The 24346-nt window shown below is 41.4% G+C and overlaps 1 protein-coding gene across 2 annotated transcripts in view; it reads right to left on the reverse strand.

The window, feature by feature from the left end:
* CBFB (core-binding factor subunit beta) overlaps window positions 1-20643 on the reverse strand; it is a 43047-nt gene extending 22404 nt beyond the window's left edge. The window contains exons 1-3 of one of the 2 annotated variants that reach the window (XM_055818698.1): window positions 20491-20643; window positions 20215-20301; window positions 15615-15731 (exon numbers count right to left, since the gene is read on the reverse strand). In XM_055818698.1, the coding sequence (XP_055674673.1) occupies window positions 15615-15731; window positions 20215-20301; window positions 20491-20568 (282 nt within the window). In that variant the 5' untranslated portion in view covers window positions 20569-20643. The remainder of the gene's footprint in view (window positions 1-15614; window positions 15732-20214; window positions 20302-20490) is intronic. The other variant, XM_055818699.1, reaches the window with a different exon arrangement.
* Window positions 20644-24346: the final 3703 nt, after the last annotated feature.

The raw sequence follows: 24346 nt of genomic DNA on the forward strand, positions 1-24346 counted from the left end.
TAACTGCCTCATCTCCAGGGCTGTCCAGTTGCCTTGGTCACTGCGGCTGCTAGCGCATGAGATTCACCCAGTGCAAACGTTAGGCAGCTCAATGTAGCTGCTCAGGGCTCAGTACTTCAAATGCAACGCGCCTTGCGCATCACCTAGAAGCCTAAGCAGTGCTGGAAATGGTGTGAAAGTCTTCAGAAGTCAAAGGGGAAAAGGGAAACAAGTCGACAGAGCCGACGTCAGTACTGCTGCCTGCCCTGAGCACAGTGACCAACAGCTGAGCTGCTGACAAAGCAGCTTGTGAACCACTGGCACGCAGCCTGACCTTTCCAGATAAAGTGCTCTGCCCGTGCTCCCAAATCAGAGCCCTTAAAGCCTTACGTCGCTGGATTCAGGAGGTCTTCAAAACTCTGATAATAAACATTTTTCACCTCTGAATGGATGAATTCCTTAGCAAGATATCAGAGTTTTGAAATTACTATATAATCATTCAAATTTAGTACGATTCATATTGAAAACACATGTGCTTATGCAGGAACTTTTCTCTCATTAAAACACACAATGAAGCATACTGGTGCTTTTTCCTTTATTTTAAAGAAAGGAATTTAGACTCCTTTCCCCCCGCTCTTTCTGGATAATGGAAACCACCTAAGACTGTAGCCAAAACCGTTTAACCACTTTATTTCCTTCTTTTCAGATAAAGCCATGCTGGTTCCCTTTAAATTTCCGAACTTAACAGAATTATTAATAAATTACTGCTCTTGTCTATTTGCAAATGATCTGTTACGGCACCTCAAAATCCGGCACAAAGTTTGTCTTTTTAAAACATTCCGAATTCTCTATTTTGAAAGTTGCCCTAAGACAGTCACAGTAAGAGGGCAAAGGCCACATTATTTCTATAAAGATCCCAACTTCCCTCCTTAGTATTACTGAGCTACACAGTTAGATTAGAAGTAGACAAAAGGATGTCTTTGCTGAGATAAGTCTTGCAAGGGTTTGTTGCTAACTCCAGTTTAACTGCACTTCTACAGTTTAGTGAATCTTCCCTGCACCTCCGAGCAACTTTCATAATAATATCTGGAAGTCAGTCTTATAAAACTCAGACACTTTGGTGAAAAGCACTAGAGAGCAGTAGGAAGATGGAGAGGTTGGAAGTCAGGCAACTGTAATTTCGTATTCAGTGGATGTATTTAATGCTACATAAAGAAACCCCATTACTGGGACATACATGAGGAAAAGCTATACAGCCGTCTCCTTTCAGAGTACGGTCCATCCTCTAAACGGACAAGGTGCAGCTTTTCTGACAGAGACAGCAGATGGTTGTGTAACTAAGTTAAGCATTATTATATATATGTTGAAGGAGGAGAGTTAAATACTCACTCATTTTGCACCCTCATTTTCCATACACTGGCACAGCCAAAGCTAATTAGTTTGTTAGACTTTGGGACCTAGGTAAACAGTCACATACTGACACTTGCAGTTTTTACTAGCTTATGCCAGCTGAATTTTTGTTCAGGTGGCTGTTATACAAACGTTTAATTTCACCTCAAACTACATCTTCCATTTCTAATTCCTACTACAAATGAAAGTAGCATTAGAATTTTTTAAACAAGAAAAGTCCATGTTACTTTCACATCAGAAACTGGCTTTAAGCGTTAGAACAAATACTCTGCTTGCTGACTGAACAACCAGGAAGAGTAAACACTCTTATCTCCTGGCAGATTATCTGGACGGAGGATGAACAGCACGATAAACACACATAAACTTGAGAAGGTGCTGCATGAATATGTCAGGCTCCAAGTTGTTGAGCTGTGTTTGTGCCCTCTCAGCCTACCAGCAGGCTTTACCTCAAATACCTCCGTATCACACCCTCAATATATAGTGCATCCCACCTTCCTTTTTGTGCTCTTTCAACTAATCTGTTATTTCTTTTCATCTGCATTTACATGAGCAACCCTTTCCCCCAGCTCCAACTAATGGGGAGCTAGCTTTATTATTAAAAATAGGCAGGGATGTGGCTCCTGTAACACCATTTGTTCATATTTTAAAAACCAAACTTGATTTGAATAGTGAAGCAGACAAGAGGACAATTCTCAATGACATAAAAAAAAAGCTGCTTTACTTGAGCACAAGACACAAAACCTCAGTTTCACATCCTATTTTAGTCCTCTAGTAAATCCTTATCTCACAACGCCAGGGTATTTAACTGATGTGCTACAGATATGCTATCTGTACGCTCCATCCACACATCCTGCAGTTACAGAAAATGTTTCTTCTCCCTAAAGCAAGCAAGCCATTTCCTCCCCCAGAGATTGCACACAGCTCTCACCACCCACTGGCTAATGAATCAGCACGCTCACAACAGCCACTGCCACCGATGAGACCAACTCCACCCCCCCAGGAAACACCAGTCCCCAGTGAAGCGGCGCGTCTCCCCCCCCCCCCCCCCCTTCTGTTTTCATTTTCCCAGCACACTGGGGCGATACACATTCTTTCAGAAGAGGCTCAGTTCTGACTCACCGTCTGCCTCACTGCACACACATCTGCCCATTCATAACTGCTCACACAAGCTGCCTCTCTCTTGGCTGGGCCACGTACATCCGTCCCTCCGTCCTGGTTTTGATGCCACTTTCCCTTGAATCATACCCCACTTTTAACTATTTAAAAACAGCAGCCTCCCCAGTGACTTCATATATGAAAAACAGAGCACTAAGAAAGAAACAGCTGTAAACATTTACTCCAAGTAAAAAAGATGTTAAATCAGTTAAGGCTAAGCTCATCATTTCAGCTTAACACATTCTATATACAGAGCCCAGTAAAAGAAGACTACCTATTCAAAACATTCGGATAGGAAATATGTATTCATCTGTTTCCTTTCACAGAAATCTTAAAGTAGTACATATAGGCTTTCATAATATTTAATGTGGTGGTCTCGCCATACAAACTTGGCATGACTGTCATGAAATGTAAAGTTGAGTTAGTCCCCCTCAAATACCAAGGCTCACTTCATACCATAATCAGAGACGGGTTGCTAGCCTGGGTTTCAAAGAGTGGGCAGAGCATGAGAGGGGAAGTAATCTAAGAAACCCACACACCAGAAAGAAAAAAAAACCACCAAGCTTTTCTAAAACTTTGCAACAGAACTTACACACTAAAATCCTCAGTTATCTGGAGGACACAACAAAACAGTACCTTCATCAGTGTAACAACAACTTAAGGTACAGCAAAAGCTGACAACTCTGCCCAAGGCTTCAGACTACACTTTCAGATACCGATAACTCATGTTTTAGAAGAAGCTAACAAAAAACCACCAAGTCACAGACAGAGTTGACAGCACTTCTCAGACTTTCTAAGTTCAATTCTGAAACAAAACTCTTGTAACAGTTTTAACTGGGAATGAAACAGTAAATAGGAACAGTTGAAGAGAATCCCATTTAGGAAGTCACTATGAGCAAATTAGACGTTTTAGTGGTTTTAATCTTAGAACAATAGACACATCACTACAAATCGCAAGAGCTCAAAAATCCAACAAATTTAGATCAATCCTTCTGTCTTCATGGCTCAAAGCACATTATTATTCTTCCTCTAAACACAAGAAAATGTTTTCTAAGTTATTTTGAAACCTACATCTTGAAACAGCTTCCACTATATGAAAATGAGGTTCTTAAAATCTAAACCTTACGCTATTCTGTGAAAATGCAAAGGAAACGATACCTCCTGACAAAACAAGCCTTCCCTAAGTCGTACATGGATGAGCCAGCTGTGGCTTTCAAGATGAACAAAGCTTGAAGTGTCAACGGTGGCACCCATGTCCTGGCTGTACCATGCCACCACCAACAGGCCCTTGCTGGCTGATGAGTGCTGGGACGGGGCTGCCCAGGGACCCCAGGCTGAGCACAGAGGACCCCAGGGGGCCCGGCACCATCACTTCACCCATGACCCGCTCCTGCAGCTCCTCCTTTTGGTGATGGCACAAAGACATTGCACTTGCAACTTTAGATTATGTAAATAATCAGAGAAGAAGCTAGTTAAGATCAGGAATGATCAAGCTTGCTGTAGTGCACAAAATAGTCTTTGGAAAAAGCCCTTTTCAGCTTTTCAGTTTCTGTTTTTCCTCTATGTTACCTACACATGCCATAACACCCACTCATAAAACACACACAAATAAGACAAAAAAAAACAAACCACCCAGGCATTCGTTTTTACAGAACACAAGAATAATTTCTGGGAAGTTTAACATTCAAAATTAAATAGGGTTTCTCTATTTCATCATCTATGACACAGGTTGATTCCTCAAGCAAAACCAGAAATACTAACAAAACTGCTTGCCAAGAGTCTGAATCTAGACTGTTATGCTAAAGAAAAAAAAAAAAAATTAAAAGGGAAGAACACTAAAGTTCTAAATGCAGTCTTTTGTACCACAACATTTTAAAATTACCAAAAGCAGTGAAAATACAAATTCACTAACTGTGAGGAAAAAAATATCTAGAAGAAAAGAATCTGCTGAAATATAAAATATCCTATGAATTGCTAACAGCCTGTACTAAAATTTGAATAGCAACAAGTAAATACCTGAGCATAGAGCTAACTAGTTTAACCATTATTTGCGTGGGTTTGTTGTATATAAGCAGTTAAAATTGTTGTCAAGAGATTTTAAACACCTGTATTTTCCCCCTTTAGAGCAATATATCCCTGGTTCGTTCTACTTCTGTGTACTTCTGCTTAAAGTCTATTAATAAAGTTGGAGCTATGATTTAACTTCTCAGAAAGATTTAATTTAGTCAAAATACCGTACCTGACAGACTCAGGAGTCAGATGAATACAATTTTTTTTCTTTAATTTAAGTTTTAGACCCTTAGATGCATTTTCCCTTGTTCCGTGGAAACCTATACATTTGCAGGTCTATAGGTACATGATAATGTCAAAGGTGTTTCAAGCTGTATCTTGACTCATTAGCTTAAGGCATTTCACAGCAAAGAAAAAAGTCTCCTAAAACTTCCAAAATAATTTCCATTCAAGAGCACCAACAACACACCCACCCAGCCCACCCCCATTTTAGCTCTCCAGTTATAGCAGAAGGTGATAGCATTCCCCTGGTGTATTCCCTGAGGAAAGAATGCACTCCACAACTAGAAAACCACCCCAGAAAACACTTGCCACAATTTCCAACTGCATAGCAAAACCTGATGGGTCTTTGGTTTTGTACTTTGGACAATTCTGAAGTATGCTTATGTAAGTCACCTGTTTTTATTAAAAATACCACTAAAGTTTCAGAAAACGCCCATCTCAATAAAACTCAGATACAACTCTATGTAGTCCTTGTATGGACTACCATTAAAAAAACATCTCTAAGTAGTATCAGAGCTGTGAGAAAACCTCTTTCAACATGCTTTCTCTATTATTGAAAACTACAGTGATGGCTTTTCTTTTGGTTTCTAAAACTTAAAAAAAAATAAAAAAAATCTTCCTCACTTCACTGAAGAGGCAGAATTTACAAGTCACTTAGAATATCTGGTATTTTTATGGTGTTTTGGTTGTTTATAGGGGTGTTTTTTTCTGTGTAGTTAGCTCAACAATGTAATTATGACTCGTTTTCAAAAGCAGATCAATATTTCATTAAATTATGCAGGTTACTAATTCAGTTAACTAAAAAATAAGTCTGTAACTAAGAACAGATATGAAGCATTAAGGATGTCCGAACAAATGTGATTAAAATCTGCAGGGACTACGGCATTTTATTCCTGGATTAAGATCACTGGTCAGTACTTGGGCTTAGAAGCTAGCAGTGAAAAATACTAAAATGCTACTGCACAGAAATTATACTCATGACTTAATAACGAGTAGGGCTCCAGACACAGCTCATCATTCCAAAATACTGCAGTTGCTGCGCTGAGCAGCAAACATACACTACACTCAACCAAAACCACCAAAAAAATCCCAATACAAAGCAAAAAGTAGATGACTTCTGTTTTCACAGTGTCACTACAAAAAGGTCTAATGCATCCCAACGTGACGTGTGTCTCATGCTCAGACTCACTCCATTTACCTTCAGAACAACAAGGCCAACCACACAGCTGGAACTAAGAACCAACAAGAATGCAATGAGCAGAGTACAAGGATAATCTGAAAGGCAAATACACGCTGGGGTTTTGCCCTGTGAAACTTTACAGGGTCTTTTATCAGTCCATCTTTACCACTAGATTCTACATGAGAAAGATGGCTGGATTTTAAATCTACTCTCCCAAAACGGCATGCATTAAAAACCAACAACAACAAAACCCAATCTTTCTTGCAACGTTTTAAAAGAGTACTGTTTTTGCAGCAAAACACTGCTAGGACACTGCTGCTGTTTTGCTGCTTATACTCACAAAACCAGTTAACTAACAGGGACACACACTGTTTTCTGCCACGTTGACAGAATATATTTTCCAGACGGAAATTTCAAAATTGGTTGGGAAATCAGTTCTTTTCAAGCTTTCAGAAAATACCATAGGCAAAAAGCAGTTATAACTAGAAACTCCAGTAGAAGGTTAGAAAGAGAGGTTTATCTAAAATACATCATTTACACACCATGCTGCCTTTGTGCAAATAAATAGCCTATTAAACCTGTATTTTTGAACTGAAAATCTGAAATGTGTACTGCAAGTATACTCAACTAGAAGATACCCATTTTGACAACATGGGCAAGCAATTAATAAAAACCACCCAAGAACTGACCCAAACAGGAGAGGGGCAAGAAAAGTTGCCTCTTCCGCCTTTTGACTTTCATTATGTTCTTGAGCACTTCGACAGCCTCACCTTCCCCCTTAAGCAGGATTCAGGTTCTAGAAAAACTGCATGAATATTCAACATGTAATGCAGCATCAAGCCTTAAAATACTGCAAGTTAATGATTTTTCTTCTTTTGTATATCGTAACAACTATGTAGCTTTCATCATCCAATAAAACTTTGTAATTGTGTCATAATTATTCTATAGAAAACTATCAGCTTCTGCAGAACATCATTAGCAATGGCTGAGAATTTTCTTCACCAGAGTAATTAGCACTTTCAGATACATGTTTAAAACAGAGTTCTGCAAACAGCAAAATGCTGAAAAAAAAAAAATCAGCACAGTTATAAAGACAGTTAATAATATAAATACAGCTTTGCGTAGCCAAAATGCAACAAGAATTCTCTCAGCACAAGACCAGGAAAGGACAGAAACAACACTATGACTCACAGGAGAGGAGAATGGATGTAAATCCTTAAGCACTATTTATTTTTATTCCCTATAAACCACCTACTGATTCATTTTCTTGAAGTTGAAAAAATTGATAGCTGACATGAGCCATTACTTCCTCAAAAGTCTGACTGTCAAGTTCTAGGTATCAGAAGAGAGCTTAAAAAAGTCTCACACTGCTTTGCTTTGTCAGGAAAGTACCACATGCACAATCTGTTGTAAGACCTTTTGAAGTGATCAGAAACATCAGGTAACGAAAACCCACCAGGCTACCAGGTTGTGCAACCACATTGCAGGGTACTGTACTCAGATTCCCCTGGTCGGGGCAATCTGGGCATGAGATGATTGCCCCCACTGCTCCTCTACCCATGTGAAAATGCTTGCCCTCAATATATTTAAAAAAAAAAAACAAAAAAACAAACCAAAAAAAACCCAGAGAAGCATGCAAGCTTTATAAAGAAATCCCCAAATGCTCTAAATTTAGGAGCATAAGAAAAATACACTACTACAGTTGTTTCACTTTGTCTAGATGCCTTCCTGCCTTAAGTTTTCCTATTCATAAGCATTCTTTAGGCTTGTATTAGTTCTCCAAAAGGATAAAGAAAAGTCCGGTATTGCCTCTACTGAAGAACGTAAGCTTTTCCCTTTCTTTAATCTATTTTAAAGGAATACACTGGCTGAAAAGAGGCTAAAAATTTATCCTGGTCACCTCCATCCTGTTTTGTCAAACAATGCTGGCTACTTCTCAACTGCCATCAGGAGAGATTTCATCAGGACGTTAAAGCCCCCGTTCATGTGTTCCAGAGCTCCTTTCTTCCCTAGATTTCAGACCCAAAAGTATTTGAAAAATGTGAAAAAACAACACTTCGTCTTTGGTCACTGTATTTCAATAGAAAATTAAATTTAATGACCCTTACTGTAAAAATCATGTCAGGTTTAACAACTCTCCTGTCACCCTCCATAGGTTTTATGTTCTATATTTATACTGAGATGAACAGATAAAACAAATTGTATATGCAGAAGTCCCACAACATACAGCTGCTGGTGCAACTAATTAAAGTATCCCAAACACAGAATGAAGGCAGAAGTTTTGCACAGACTCCTCAAGTAGCTATAACTTGGATCTCATATACAAGCCTAGATATTACTGTAAAAAAAAAAAGCATATAGACCTTCTGCTAAGACAAAACATCTGCAGCATCAGTTATTCCCCAAAAAATGATCCTTTCACTAGCACTCAACATCTTGGAATGGCAGTCTTGTGCAAGAGTCCTCGTTTTTCCTACCTATTATTGCCACAGTACACATTTCGCCAGACCAACTTGTTAAACATCAAATATACAATTATGCAAGCTAATTAGCTCATTTTGTTACTTCTGCTTTGGACAATAAAGCTTGAAGAAACATTTCAGTAACTTTCAGAAAAACAACAGTTTCTTGCAGCAAATGTTTCATCATCATCTTGATTTATTTTTTTTTTAAATATGAAGCATTAAGTGATTTTCACGAAGAAAGAGACAACCTTCCCGACAGTGATGCTCTTACTTTTCTCATTCATTTATAAGAGTGCCTAAGAAGCATAATGTTAACAACTTTGCTTAGTAAGTGGAGAACGATATGCAAACAAGAGGATACAACAATCCAAATGTCTGGATTTCTTCCAGTGTCTATGCTGCAGAGATCTCAAGCACTGCTTTCCGCCACACACCACTCATCTGCTCTTCCATATAGCTGGTTCCCAAATGCAAAGCTTAGCTCGCTAACTCTGGTTTCCTTCCTCTGCTGGGAAACTTTAGGATGATGGTATGAGAAAATTTGAAGTCTTGTCTTTACAACTCTAATGGGTGCATTTAGACCACTGGAAAAATTTCAAGCTAATATGTAAAATATGACTGAATAACTGCTTCTACAACATGTAATAAAAGCTAATCAGAAGCAGGTTTACTGACAGCAGATCCTAAGTACTCTGGACCTACAGAAAGGGTTGATAGGTAGGCATCACAAACAGCACAGCCCTGCTGCAAGTACTCTTCATAAGCATTCTTTCAAAATTACATCATCACTGCACACACCGTAATGCATGAACAAGGCTGCGTGCAGTAACAAAAATATCTGGAGGATGGGGGGAGTGAAAAGATTAAGGGGAAAAGGCTGCGGATCCTTGTCACACGAGAGACGCCTGCTGTGACTCATGCTTTAGTGGCGGGGGCACCCTGTGATAAATCACTCTGCAGAACAACTGGCCCAACGTCAGTCTGGGGTTTCTTGCCAGCACAGGACAACACGTACCTAAAAACTTACACGAGCTCTAAAGATTTCTCTTCCCAAAATCCAAGTTCCTGACTGTTAATAGTTTATAAACGGCATGCAGACAGAGGCATCTCCATGTCCCTGCCCATGGCAGGGGCGCTGGAACTAGATGATCTTTAAGATCCCTTCCAACCTAAACCATCCTATGACTCAGTGATCTCCCAGCTGTGAGGGAAAGTGAATAAGCAAAAGATAACACTATGACTACCTGGCTTCAAATGGAGTTTCAATTAAATTGCTCTCCTCTATGCAACAGCAAGTCATAATAACTAACACCTCAAAGTGTCTAGGCAAAACAAAGTTTCACTCTTCTCTAAAGCAAAAGTGGTATAAGAGCATAAAGAGAGAAATCACTTATCTGGAAAAAAGAACCTGAGCAGTCTCTGCTAAATAAGACTTAAGCACAAACATAACAATAAAATCTAGAATCACAAGCATCTACGGAAAACTAGTATTTTACCCAAACCATTTAGCTGATCCTGGATGACAACTGATCAAGGGTACCATCCAGGAAAGAGAATTCTTCTCACTCACCAAGCCTTTGTAGGACTCTCACCACACAACTCCAAGAAAAAAAATCAAGCTGTTTAGACAGGCTGGTTACAATCTGGATATATCCACCAAACCCATTTCTCTGCTGTCAGACCAGCCATCCACACACTGACTCCCTTGTTTAAAGCTTACAGAAAAAGCCTGAGAAAGGTTAAAAGGAATGACAGTGTGGGCTTCATCAGGGCACCACCACCTCCCTTGGCTGAAGCAAGCAAAAGCACCTTGAAGGGTCTCCGCACACATAGTTCATCAGCTGATGCACCTTCACAGAAGAATCCCTCCCAGTCACCACAATGTTTTGGGGATGTGGGGTCATCAGGTAGACCCGAGCAGGAGGATGAACAGTTGTTTAGGGGTGCTCAGGAAAAGCGCCAGCTCTGAGGACAGGCACCAGCCAATTCTTCCCTGCTCCACATTCCTGAAGCAAGCTGGAGCTAAGCCAGAAGAGGAATTCTGTATCATTCTGCTAGCACAAAGGCTGAGAATAGCAGATGAACATGATAAAAATCTGACCCCAAAATATCATTATCCTAACCCACCAGTACATTAAGGGACTAGCTAAAAATCAGTCAAGGACTGTACAGAGCTATGGCAACGAACCTCAGTTCAACTTCAGATCTGGAAGCAACAAGACTGTTCAGCAACAGAAAACATTTATGAGCAGGACAACTTCTGGGAAACGAAACATCCCCACCAGATGCCTTCACTTATTAAAACACGATCCACAAAGAATGCTGAGACACCCGATACCCCTTAAAGGTTAACATTTGCTAGTTTTTTTTAACTAAGTTACATCTTACATGCCTCTGCCACATACAAACACCTCGGTGAACTTTTGTTAGGTGATGCCCAAGTCTTCAGGGTCGCAGCACTGTCTTCGGAAGTGCTTTAAGCAGACCTTCACAATCACGTGAAGGAACATTATGTTACTACAGACAAATAAAATGATGAAGCCTTGACAACTGTTAAGATCACATGCATCTCATGACTGAGGCAGTCTGCCCTATGTAGTGGCACACCACAGTATGATCTTAAAATATTAGGGTTCTAGCATACTTCTTTTTTCTTCCCTAAATCCCTAACATCAGGCATCTTTTCCCACTGATCTGGGAAAAGATTAAACTCATATCCTTTTTGTCCAGAGACTCAGTGGATTGCAGGGAACACAGACAAGTAACTGCTATCTATGAGAACATTCTAGATGGTAACAATACAAAAAACCCAAATACTGCTGGACTGAAAATACTGCAACTTAAGGAATATGGCTTTTTAGCACTACCATGAAGGTAAAATGAGAGTTGGAACTGTAAATCAGTTTCCCAGAAACCCTCCTCACCATTTTTTTCAAAATAAGCATACCTAAAGCAAGAAAAAAGAAAGCTGCTACTCCAACTTTATTTGGATGACTTGATGTTTGATCTAAGTTCTTCAGAAAGTGGTGGGGATCAAAGTAAAGAAAGTAAAACTCCCGATTCAATCCAGGTTAGCCCTGATATTCAGATGTTTCTCATAAATTAAGCCTTTGCTCTCCAAGCAAATTCCACTGGGTACACTGGGATCCTATGTTTGACTGGAAATTGCATTTGCTCAGAAAATGGAGCAACCAATACACCATCCCAATAATCTGTGAAACTGTATTGCTAAAGTCAGAAAAGAAAACACTGATTTGTGGACAAGTCCTATCTATCAAGCCTCTAGTGAGAAAATAGGACACAAGTGGAAAACTGGTGCTGTTGGCTGCCATTTAAATATAGTTTTTATTCAAATACAGCACCTTTCGTTCTCGTTACATTTCTGTAACTGCTGTAATGTCTGCAGCAAAGCAGAGATCTTCAGTTTTTTAGATTCATCCAAGCACTTAACATCAACTTATAGCCAAATAAAACTTCCTAGTTATGACAAAAACCTGCATGTATAGAAACTCGGCATCTTCAGGAAGAAAAGTGAGGTTTGGTAATCATTACTTATGGCTAGAAAAATGTTAACAGTCCAAAGAGTAGAAATCCTAGCTACATCACACATGTGGCATACCAGGCACTCTGAATCAATTTAAATCATGTCTGATGTGCTTTCCTCCAGAGTTGTGGGGTTCATAGCGTATTATACCAAAATAAGCCTGTGCTGAAGACTCTGCTTTATGAGCAGCTGCCGCCAAGCAGCAGGCAGGAAGTTAAGCCGCATTAGAAGCGAGATGGAGAATAGTATTGTAAAGGGGAAGGAAGTAAAACAACTTCACACACTTCATCACTGTAGTGACCGGTATTTAAACAATAAAAGAGAATACTCAAGAACTAATGTTCTTTCAGGTAAGAAAGACCAGAGCTATTATAAATGTCTCGAATAACAAATGAAAACCAGGGACATTTCATCTTCCTATAGGAAGTGTACAACATGAATCATGCAAAGAAAGCTGATCACACAGTTCTTAACAGAACAAGGGGACTTTCAATAAAATCAGGTTTTAAGAAGCATCGAAGCCTACACACACACACGGTTCAGCCTGAAGTTCATAGGGTATCAGTATAAAACTGAAGTAAAGAAGTTCAGTAAGCACAATAAAACTAGCCTAAGTAACTAATGGTATCAGAGAACCAAGGTGAAAATAAAGCTCTCCCATCCATTCCAGGGTTCAATTATGTGAAATGTCAGGTAATACATTACACTACTATACTGTCTGCCTCTGAATTTCTTAACAATATCTATTCGTTTATTCTTAAAAAAAAAAAAAAAAAAAGAAAAAAGAACTGGACATTAGCTGACGACACAATGGATCAGGAAGCCTTGGTATGGTTCGGATACCCAGAAACAGGACACACACTGCATTTGGTGCACCCCACACCCTCCCACGATCACAATGAAATACAACATTCTATCATTTTTACAATCCAGGGACCTATTTTTAGTGCTACTTTTTATTTTGCTATGACAAACCTGAAAAATTGCTCAAATACACAATTGAATTTGCTGCAGGGCAAAGACAGCACAGAATGCTAAAACTATCTCAAAAAAAATGTTAAGCTTGAGTTTAAAATGAATAGAAACATTAAGTGAACACTTAGCTATCCAATTCTTGAATTAATGAAGACAGGATATCCACTAGAGGCCTACCCACCCACTGTGAACATCAGATGCATCAACAAATTAAAAGACAAATTAAGAATACGAAAGCCCCCTCAGTTAAGAAATACCAAAATGAAAAACCTCAAGCCTATGAAGTAGATATCCACAGAATCCCAGCTTTCACATATTCACAAAGGTGTTGCTCTTTCTAAAATTCAATGATTTAAGCAGCAGTTCTAGCAGACACTGCACTGGTAGCTTTGTCCATCTGCCTACAAAACTGCTTAGGCACAATAGTGACATATTTCAACTCTGGATAAACTATTTTGGGCCATCATTTTGCTTAGCCAAACACTGAAGCAGAATTCCAGAATAAAAATATTCTGGTGTTGGTAAGTTTATCTACATTCTAAATCTCAAACTAATGCCTAAAATAATAATTAACTGACAGCTCCCCCCGTACGCTTTTTTTATCCATATAATTAAAAACATGCCTTGCTGGCTTAAATCCAGTGATGAACAAACACACATTATGCACTGCCTCAAGAATCAAAGCTCATAAAACAATGTTGCACAGAGCCACAAAAATCACATGGTGTTAAAGAGACTGCTGAAGCCCACGAAAGAAATTTTTAATAAAACCGAACAGACAAATCTATAGAGGACAAAATCTCAGACAATTCATATGAAACACTTAACTGTTTCTGTTGATAACGTAAGAAACACTCTCCCATTCTGCTTACTCCTCTTTTGAAGTTATGGGAGTGGCTTACTTTCAGACAAGTTTAATTCTGTGCAGAGCAAGCCTGCATTCACATGTGATTTATGCTAATAAAACTTTATTACAACACTGAATTTGCAATTTGTTCATACTAGAGCATAACAATATTCCTATTTAATAGTATGTCCACCTCTAGCCTCATTCAGATGAATTCTTCTAAGTATTTTAGCGAAGTGCTCCAGAATTTACTGTAAACACACATCAAACAGGGAGTGGCATTCATTTATTGAGGCTCATGTTCTATTTTAATACACAGCCTATCTACCACGCTCTTACATGATTAAGACAACACAAGAAAACGGATGAAGTAGTTCAGTACTTTAAGAATTCATTCAGAGGAAACAAAGTTAAAAAAAAATCATAGGAGTAAATAAAATTAAGTTCTGAACTGGCAAGAAGAGAGACTTCAGTCTTCTTACACATTACAAGAAAAATTCCTCATTCAATTGTGAGCCAGAATCAATATTTTTCAATAAGAGCCAGATTCAATTCGGTTTCCTTAGCAAAGCAGTCAGTACCCAGCATAGCCAACTTCACTCCTTCTCCCCCAGTCTGTCCAACTTCTGCAAGCCTCACAGGACTGAATGGAAAACAATTTTTTCCAAAAAAACTCATTAACTTGAATTCCAAATACCATAACTGCCCTCAGGAATTTTTTTTTTCCAATCAAGTTTTCCCACTATAGGAAATATTTATCTTCCACCTAGCAGCATTTAAAAGACCCAATATGCCTGGCAGGTTTGGTAGCATTGCTGTTAGTTGTTACAAGAGCGGGTAAAAAATGTTAGGCAAAAGCAAGGATTTTGTAGTCTATTTAAAAAAAAAAAACAACTTTATAGTGAAAAAACTATACAGAAACTAGCCTGAAACAGAAAGCCTGTGGGGGCTTAAGTGCTGGTCCAAACCTACTGAGGTCTGCAGAAAGTCTCCTATTGAACTTGGGGATCTTTGGATGAGTCCCAAAGCATCTACAGTAGCATAGATATTTTAAAGGTATGTTTTTCCTGTAAAACAAAACCAACTGTACGTGATTTTGGTAACTTTATTCTGATGAGACTAAGCAAGGTTTCTGACTTTAAATCTAATACAGCTTCACAGTAACCATCACTGTCATCAGGGAGTTCTACTACCTTTCATTATCAGTCTATGGGACAACCACCTCAGAAAAAATATATTCAGAAAATCAATTCTGAAAGCGATGCTGTTTCTGTATTATAGTTCATTGTGAAACTGAGAAAAAAAGCTTCATTCCACTAAGCAGCACACCAAATACTGGCTGTATCAACCGGCAACCTAAGACCCAATGAAGTAACCTGTTCAAAGTGCAAATTTTCATTCGCCTACCATAATTTGTTGGCCAAAGTCTAATTTCTGAATCATTTTAGAAGCATCTACTCAACACCAAATTTAAATTGTTCCCTAAAATTTTATCACAGCATGACAGCAGAAATAAAGTTCTGTTCCTCAAAATAATAAAAAGCCTCCACTACTGCCCATGTTTCCCCCTCCAGAAATGCTAACAATGCTTCAAAAACAAAGCGATACCAATTTTTCTCCTACCAGCTTCCAGTTGTACTCACGTGACAACCTACAACCACCAAGATGTGAAATATTAATGATTTCACATCATACATGTGGTCCATACTAATAAGATCATAAGCACAACATAAAAATTTCTTTCACTCGCAACAATTTCCTTCTTACCTTGCCTCCTTCTCTTTCAAAGTCGACATATTCCCGGGTCGGTGTCTGTCGCTGCTCCCCCTGCCAGCTGGCCGGAAAAAACTGGAGAGACAGATTGGTTCCTGTGGCCACAAAAGCCTTTTAGAAAAATCAATACAAACAGGATCAGGGAGCAAGACATTACATAAATTATGCAGGCAGTCATTTATTTTTACATCAGTTTATGTCTTAAGCCAGGCAGCACAGAGAATACTTAAAGTCAAAAACATGCACTCATCATTTTTCTTAAGTATTAAGTTACAAACATCTGATTCCATTTTGACAACATTTGCCATTGGCTGCTTCAGATATAAAATACAACATGGAATCAATACTTCTTTCAAATCAGTTTTGCTGACATTAGAATCTGTCCTTTCAGTTCTCTCCGGATACCCCGCACCAACTTAGTACCTGCAACATTAAAAATTGCCCATGCTTTTTAAAGAGCTTGCATATCTCTTAAAAGAAGTACTCCTGAAGGAAAATGAACTCCTGAGCCCTGTTACGAGGGTCAACTTTTCTTGAAGGAAAAGGACTCGCTTCCTTTCACTATCTGCTTGTACCTGGATCAACACTTAACTGAACTGAAATGTAAATATTCCCATTTTATCATCTACGGGCAAGCAGCATCAATATACAGCTCAATTAAACCTCACGGGATGAAGTCCTCTTGCCACATTAAGGCACCAGTGAAATCCAAATCAGCAGATGCTGTGTCAGTGAGAATAGGCAACTGTAGGAATTCTCCGCTGCAGCCCTTTGTAAAATCGTTAAAGGGACTGACTTAACCATATTAGAAAAAGCACACCTTGCTTTCAAGTAAGTAACTTGCTATGGTTTCAAATGAGAATAAAATTCCGTTTTCTGTTTAAACTCTCTGTATTTATTTGTGTATCTTAACTCCAACTCACGAAGAGTACGTCAATTTCTAGACATGAAAGAAAAAATTATTTTTGCAAGTCAGATTCACAGTACTTATACTCCTCTCTGGTACAGGTGAGTACCTCCTGTAAGCCTGCAAATACTCAAACATGCTCCCTGAATTTAACGCTACTCAAAATCCCAGGGTTAAACGCAATTTGTTGCAATCAAATAACTGTATTGATTACCATGATCACTTAAGATTTAAATGGTCATTAATCCAGAATACAGTTTTTCTTAAAAGCTATACAAATACTACCCTAATAGTTGGAATTTCCTGACAAACAGATACCTTTCAAGCAACCCAGAATTCAGCAACTGTATGGCATAACTGTGCTGCTACCTATGACACAATAGCTCTACATGTTATTTAAGATAGTTCCGGTCATGTACTGCAACACTGTCTGTCACAGGATTAATACCTCCCATTTTGAAAGTAGAAGTGCTTTGTCTTGACTTTTTCCCTCTCCGCCAAGGGAGGCTAATACTCTGCAACCAGGTTCCACTCCAGACTATCTTTAAAAGCAGATTATTAATTTTTTTTGTTTGTTTGTTTTTAAAATCTCCCCTTAAGCACATTCTCAGTGACGTTAAAATTGAAATATCAGTCCTACTAATGCCAGGATACTGTATTGGTACATTAATATTTGTTTGCCCTACAATATGCAAAGATAAGCATTTCAATCAATTTTAATAGCTTTACCTAGAATACACTTGCACAAATAGGAAGCATCAAAACTGTGAGGGCTGCAGGGGAACTGACTAGCTTGAATTATTCCTTTGCTTTCGAAGTGATTCTATTTACATAACAACAACAAAATTATATCTATCTCCAAATATTTTTGACTCGTAAGTCATCACCACTTCAGTTTGTTCAAGAACTACCTTCCCACCTCTGAGCATCCTTAGCAAATACGTGTTTAATTCATACACTCAAAACAAAATGCCAAGGAGCGAGATCTTTGAGTGTAAACCAGGTGACCGCTGCAGCCCTCCGGACCACTGCAGCTTCCACAGGCCCCACGGGTACCGGGTCGCAAGTACTGTACTTACTTCCCTGAGCGAGACAGTTAAGTGCCCATGCCTCCCTGCTTCCACCCCCCAACCTGTGCTAGAGGGCCATAAAAACCATGGGAAAAGTATATCAGAGAAAAGAAGAAAATGAAAGTATACAAATTCCCACATCCTCACAAACTCATGCAGGCAGCATTTAAACTCTAGGCTATTTAAAAAGCTGTGTAGATATTTATTCTCTGGGTTTTTGAAGCCTGTTCCCTCCCTTTGACCAGATAAACCCATCCAATTAAAATACCCATGTGCTTCCCAAATCGAAATCATAGGTCAATCCTGAAAAACACGACAACAGTCTTGCTAGTAACCACACAGGACTACACCAAACCCAACAATTTTCTTCTAGTCAGAAGCAAATTCAAAAAATGAGCTGTGAGGTTTTTTTAAAATCACACTGCCAGTATGGTCTTAAACTTGAAAGTAAGAAAATTCTGATTCTTCTATACAGAGCCTTTTAAAGCTCAGTCTGAAACTTTATCATACACATATGCCTCAAATTTTGCAAAAAGCTTGTCAGGTAGTGCAAGGGTGATCTGACCCACGTAGACAACATAAATGGAAGTACCTTTCCAAATAGGTAGTTAGGAAGTCTCCCAAAACAAACTGAACATGTAAAGTTATTTTCAACTTACCAAAGCAACACCAGTAAACCCAAAACATTTTTTAATATTTCACAATTACTTTCTCAGTAATACTGGTAATTATTTTCTTTATTCAATCAAGAGTTTTTTGACAGAAGTAACCAACAACCAACTGCCAATTCTACATTAAATCCCTATGCTGCTCTCTGGGTTGGGGTGTTTTTTTTTTTGCCTGCTTGAAAATATTTGAAGTCATTTGCAAAGACTCCCTTCGAGATAAAAGAATAAACCCTTGATGTCTGACAAAACATTCAGGACTTTAAAAAAAAAAAAAGTAAAATTACTAGCTCTTTTTAACATCAGTCATTACACACACTACATTTCTAAATAAACCTGACTACTTGTGCCCTGTTCACAAAACAAAACCAGATGTTTCAGAGCAAGAAATTTAGAGACTGTTTTATAATTAAGTAGAAGCAAAAATATGTAGAACTTGCATCGCTGGTTGCTTCCAAGGGATGAAGCTCAGGCAGAGAAAAGATAGTAGCAAGCTTAGAAGTACAAAGGTGAAACTACAGTGATTCCTCATTTATATAAATAACTGCGTGGGGCAGGGGGGAATGACACAACTCTGCCACACTACGCAGTTTCACCTGTTCAGGAACTTTAGATGCTTGTATGTTTTCCTCAGCAAACTACATTTTCCTTATCTACCCGCTGCTTCCCCAGTGACTTTTTAAAGGAAGCAAACAGACACAATCAAAAATGAATGTAAAAAAATTAGTAAAATTAAGAGACTGACTACAGGGGGCCTCTCACAAAATAATATTACAGATTCTAAGGCTACAGATAACAAGCAGGCATAAGATTCAGCTAAAATAAAGTTACTCAGTAAAAGACAACCATATCCCTGACTATATATCCTTTTACTCACAAATGCAAACAAGCTAGATCAGTTGCAGCAACTGGCATTCAATTATATTTGTTTGGACATGCGTAAGAATAATTTCCTTGTGAACCAACTGGCAGTATTGGTACCACATGAAATTAAAGAATCACGATAAACCAAACTTGGTGAAAGTAGGGGTTATTTTCTACGGAAAGGGAATTTTGACCTCATCTTTCACTATATACTGTACATGAAAAAGAGGTTACTTCTGCATTTTAAGAACAGCAAAGAGTCAAGAAGTTAACAGCAGTCCTCTGTAGGAGGTACTGATCCTACAGAAGGAACACATAGCAGAAACCAAACCAGGAAATAACGAGTCAGCTCTTGACCACTCCAAGCCATACTTCATCTCACTTCTTAATTCAGGAGAGAGCAGTCTGTACCTAACCTTAATGAATGAGACAAACGGGGCTGAAGTTGCAAGTCTCAAAGCCTAACGTTGGAAGCATTTGATTTAGTTCGCCAATACATCAAACAGCTCGTTTGAGACTTTTCGGCTAGCGCCTACTGAGTAATTTTACTCATTTCGGAAAGCTATTGTTTCCGGGGGTGGGGAAAAAGAAAAAAAAAGGGGGAAAAAAAAAAAAGGGGGGGGGGGAGATGAATATTGAGACAAGCAGGTTATAATTGTAACACGTGCCTAGGGAGGGGAGCAAGCGGCGGTGGCTGCGGGAGAGGATCCCGCACCTGGGCATCCCCCCCGCGCCCCGGACGGCTGTCACACCTCCGGGCGGAGGAGCCCTGCTCCTGCGGGGGGGGAGCCCCTGTCCCCGCCGTGCGGCCGAGGCGGTTTCCCCCCGCAGAAGTTCCCGGCCCCGCCGCACCGCACCGCGCACCGCCCGCTCCCGCCACGCCCGGCGCGCAGCCTTTCGCGTAGTTCCTTGGAGCCGTTCCTCCTCCTCAAAGGCTCCCCGAAACTTTTCATTTAAAAAACCGATAAATAAATTTAAAAAGACGAAGCGTGGGGAGGTGCAGCGGAGGGCGCCGGCCGTGCCCCTGCCCGCGGCTGACAGGCCGGCCCGGTCCCGGCGGGCCCCGAGGGGAGCGCGGCGGCACTTACGATCTCGGAGCGGCCGTCGCGGCAGGCGTTCTGGAAGCGGGCCTGCCGCTCCTCGTGGGGCCGGTCCCTGAAGCCGGTGTATTTAATCTGCGGAGAACAGGGCGCGCAATCAGGAGGGGCCAATCCCGGCGATAAGGGGGCAGCGGAGTGCACAGACTGCGCCTCCCCGCGCCTCGCCTCAGCGGGCGAGCCGAGCCCGGCGGCGCGGGGCTCCCCGCGGAAACTTTCCCCGCGGCGGGGGGAGAAGGGCAGGAGGGGGCCGCGCCGCCGCCTCACCTCGCACTCGCGGCTCAGCTTCCTGAAGAACTCCTCGTTCTCGAACTTGCTCCGCTGGTCGGGGACAACCCGCGGCATGGTGGTGGGGCCGCCGCAGCCGGCTGCCCTCCCTCCCGCCCGCCCGCCCCGCGCTGTCCCAGCCCCAGCGCTCGCCTCGCCCTTTGTTAGCCCCCGCCGGCGGCGCCCCCCTCCCCGCCTGCCTCCTTCCCTCCTCCTCCTCCTCCTCCTCCTCCCTCCGCCGCGCGCGCAGAGCGGCAGCCGCTGCCCGCCCCCCCCCCACCCCCCCCCGCGACTTCCTCCCGGCTCGTAAACTCCGGCCGAACAGCCGCACCATTCACAACTCCGCCGCCGCCGCCGCGCATGCGCCGCGGGGCGCCCTCCCTGCGGGCGGGAAGCGGGGCGAAGCGCGGGGGGGTGACTCAGTGCCCGCCGCCCCCGGCCCGGCCCTGACGCACCCGCGGGGCTGAGGGGAGCGGGGCCGCTTCGGCCGCCCCCCGCCCCCCCTCCATTAACGCGGCTTGTCTCACTGGTTTCCGGCTTCCTGCTCTCGAGGGGAGCCGCTGCGGGCGGGGAGCGGCCTCCCCCCGGGTCCCCTCACAGCGGGGGCGCGGCGGGTCCTCCCCGGCCACCCCCTGCACCTGCCCCGGGGGCGCTGGAGGAAGAGGAGGCGATGGCCGCATTGTGCCCCCCCGGCTGGGGGTGCTGGCGAGGAGGGGGCAGGTAGAGATGGGCTGGTGCTGGTGTCGCACCGACCTCCTCTAGCTCCCCTCAGGCCAGCGACGGCCCGAAGAAGCCGAAGAAGCGTCCCCCTGCTGCCCCCCAGGCCCCAGAGCTCCTTGGCCCCTCCGTGGTGGGGCTGGCGGCTGCCGGGGCTCAGCACAGGTGAGGGCGCAGCTCCTGGGGAGGGCAGCAGGCCCCCCGCCTCAGGACGCATGGGGGGCTGCCCACTGCCATCTTGGTGTCAGCCCAGAGAGAAGCCCGGCGCCGTGGCTCACCGCGCTCGCTCACTACAGCACCAAGGCAGCAGCCTCAACTCAAGATTTTTCATCTTCACAAACAAGCGTTTTACAGAAGCTAACTCAATCAAGGAGCACAGCAGGATATCTATCACCTGTCCCTAAATCCATTTTTTCCCTACATACCTTGATATTATTTTTCCCCCCCAACCACTCCCCCCAAGGTTTTTAGCAGCTCTGGAGCATCATAAAGATAGCGGCGCATGCCTTTTGGCGTGTCAGGTATTACGATACCTATTGCCAGCATAAAAATATTAGAGTGTATTAGATCTTTTGATAAAGAAATGAGGTTTTCTAATCTTTCAGTATTACATTCTTAACTTTACACATACTCATGCAAATTGGAAGAGGGCAATGCTAAGCTTAGCCAGAAGGCATGATTTGAATCAAGTACGAGCAAATTAATAAAAAATGAGGGAAGTGTCTGTATCCCTTAACTAATTGTATACAGACTCCATAAAAAAAACCTGGGAAGTTTTTTCCTAAATGTAGAAAATATGCTATGAGAAGGTTAATACATTTCTAATTAATAGAAACTGCAGATCTAGACAGTAACTCAGCGTGTGTTTAAGCTGTGTCTTCTGATTTTTTGGTAGGCTACTGTAATGCAGATATACAGCTAAATTCAGAAGTTAACTTCTGCACTAAAAGCACTGTTTTAAAAGCTTTCTTCAATAATAGCCAAATCTGAAAAGAAAATACACTGAGATTGAAAACATAAAAAGTTATCTATTATCTTGATTCATTTAGATGGATAAGAACCCTTAAGTGAACTTCTTGCATGTGTCAGGCACATTTAAAAGGTCCCAAAATAAGACCTTTTTTTTAAAAAAAAAAATCATGTCACTATTTATCTTACAGCAAAATCAATACCAAGAGTGTAGACCTGCAGGGAAACTGCCAAGTTCGTAAGGTAGACACCTGCTCTCTTCACCTCCAGTAATCTTTCACTACTTGCTAGTACATTGCCCAGTTTCCATCTCCTCACCTCCCTGCCCCAAACTGACTGTGCCTTCTTCCAAACAACAATTTGAAAAAAAAAAATTACCAAGATCAAAAGCAAGATGAGTCGTTGTAAAGCCCTAAAATAAGAAACGATAAACATAATCACCAGGTTTTTGACCTTGGCATATATTTTTCAAGACTTTGGAAACAACATCAAATTTGACCGCCTTCCTCCATGCAGCTATTTGTTTAACATCCTGGAGTTTTCATCTCTCCACTGCAAAGTTTTTGTTTTAACTGAAGTGAGTCAATATTATCGTAAAGTCTGCAACAGATCAAACACTGCCTCTATTTTCTGCCTCAGTTGTTCTGATGCAGAAACAGGATAGCTGGAATGGGTGAGATGGAAAACAGTGGAACGGTATCGTATTATTATTATGAATTTATCTAGTTTCTCTACACTAAGCTCACACACACACACAAAAGAACCTCTGCCTTGAAGAATACCTCCTTAGTGAAGGGAGACGATGCCTTTAGGTTGTAGCAGATATATAACTGGGAGAAAATAGTTATTTTAGGCCCATTTTCTCATCAAGGAAAGCTTATAAAGTTGGACCAGTTCTTCCTCTCTCTACCCCACGCAGCCCCCGACATTTAACAAGGCAATTCACATCTTAAAGACAGAAGTTCCTACTTTTTTTTGTTCCTAGCTGGGCAGAGGAGAAGCACAAAAATTAGCGTCTTTGCTACAAGAAAGGCTGGAGCATGATTTTGACAGTTATTTACGCTGTTTGGCCAGAGTCGCTGGCCACCAGCCAGACAGTCAACATAGATCAGAAGCAGCTTCACAGGTGGTAGCTGGGGGACATGAGAGGGAAAGCTGGGATTATCTTGCTGGAGAAGGGATACAAACTCATGGGAATTCTGCAGCTCACCAAATTTTTAATTTATTTTTTTTCTTTCAGCACTGCATCATCAACACACCAAAACAAGCTAGAACCTTTTCCCTTGTGCATAACCGAATGCAACTGCTTCTTAAAGGTGTCTCAGCGGTATCTCTGCAAACCCTTTCAGCGTGGTTCAGGCTGCTCAAATGTTAGTAGACTTACCTTGGCGTGTTGATTTACAAGAAGGCCTGTTCATCAGGCCTCTGGGTGAGTCACCTTCAGAAAATAGGAATGGTCAAGCTTGTAGACATGTGGCTTTTGGAGTGATTTCTCAGAACAGACCCCTTTCCAAAGTAAGATCTAAGGTGTTGACAGTGTGTGAATAATCGAGACGGAACACCACTTAAAGCTTTACAGGTGGGATGCTTTTGAGAAAGGGAACTTTCTTCACTTGCCAAGTCCTGTGTATACTGTTCTTTCTATAACTCTTCTCTACCATGTTTTTAAAACCTCTGATTTCCCCTAGGTAGCAGTAGTTGATGAACAACTGCATGGTGCCGATGCTACATTGTTCTCTAGACTTCACTCATGTGAGACAGTAAGAAGCAAGACTCTATCCACTGATCTATGGCAGCTACAGCATAATCAACCAGTGTTATGTATATACAAGCTACTCTATGATTATGGATCCATTAATAAACTGTTTGCAAGATGTAATTATGCACATTAGTTGTGAAATGCAATCCACTTACGCAAGGTCTATGCTCGTGGGTTCTACAAAACTGAGGGAGAGGGGGGAAATTGAACAGATGAATTGACCTTTTTTCCCCCTGAGACTTTTTCATTTCCCTACTACTATAACCAATGCTCCCAGCCAGAATATCCTCACTGAAGCTGTCCCACCAGTGACACGGGGCATTGCCGACTGGTTTGTGGACCCACAGTCACATGCAGAAACCATCGTGAATTGCTTTAACTCACCTCCAGAGCAGCCTTTCACATCTAGCC

Source organism: Falco peregrinus, chromosome 14, assembly GCF_023634155.1.
Source record: "Falco peregrinus isolate bFalPer1 chromosome 14, bFalPer1.pri, whole genome shotgun sequence".
Taxonomy (NCBI): domain Eukaryota; kingdom Metazoa; phylum Chordata; class Aves; order Falconiformes; family Falconidae; genus Falco; species Falco peregrinus.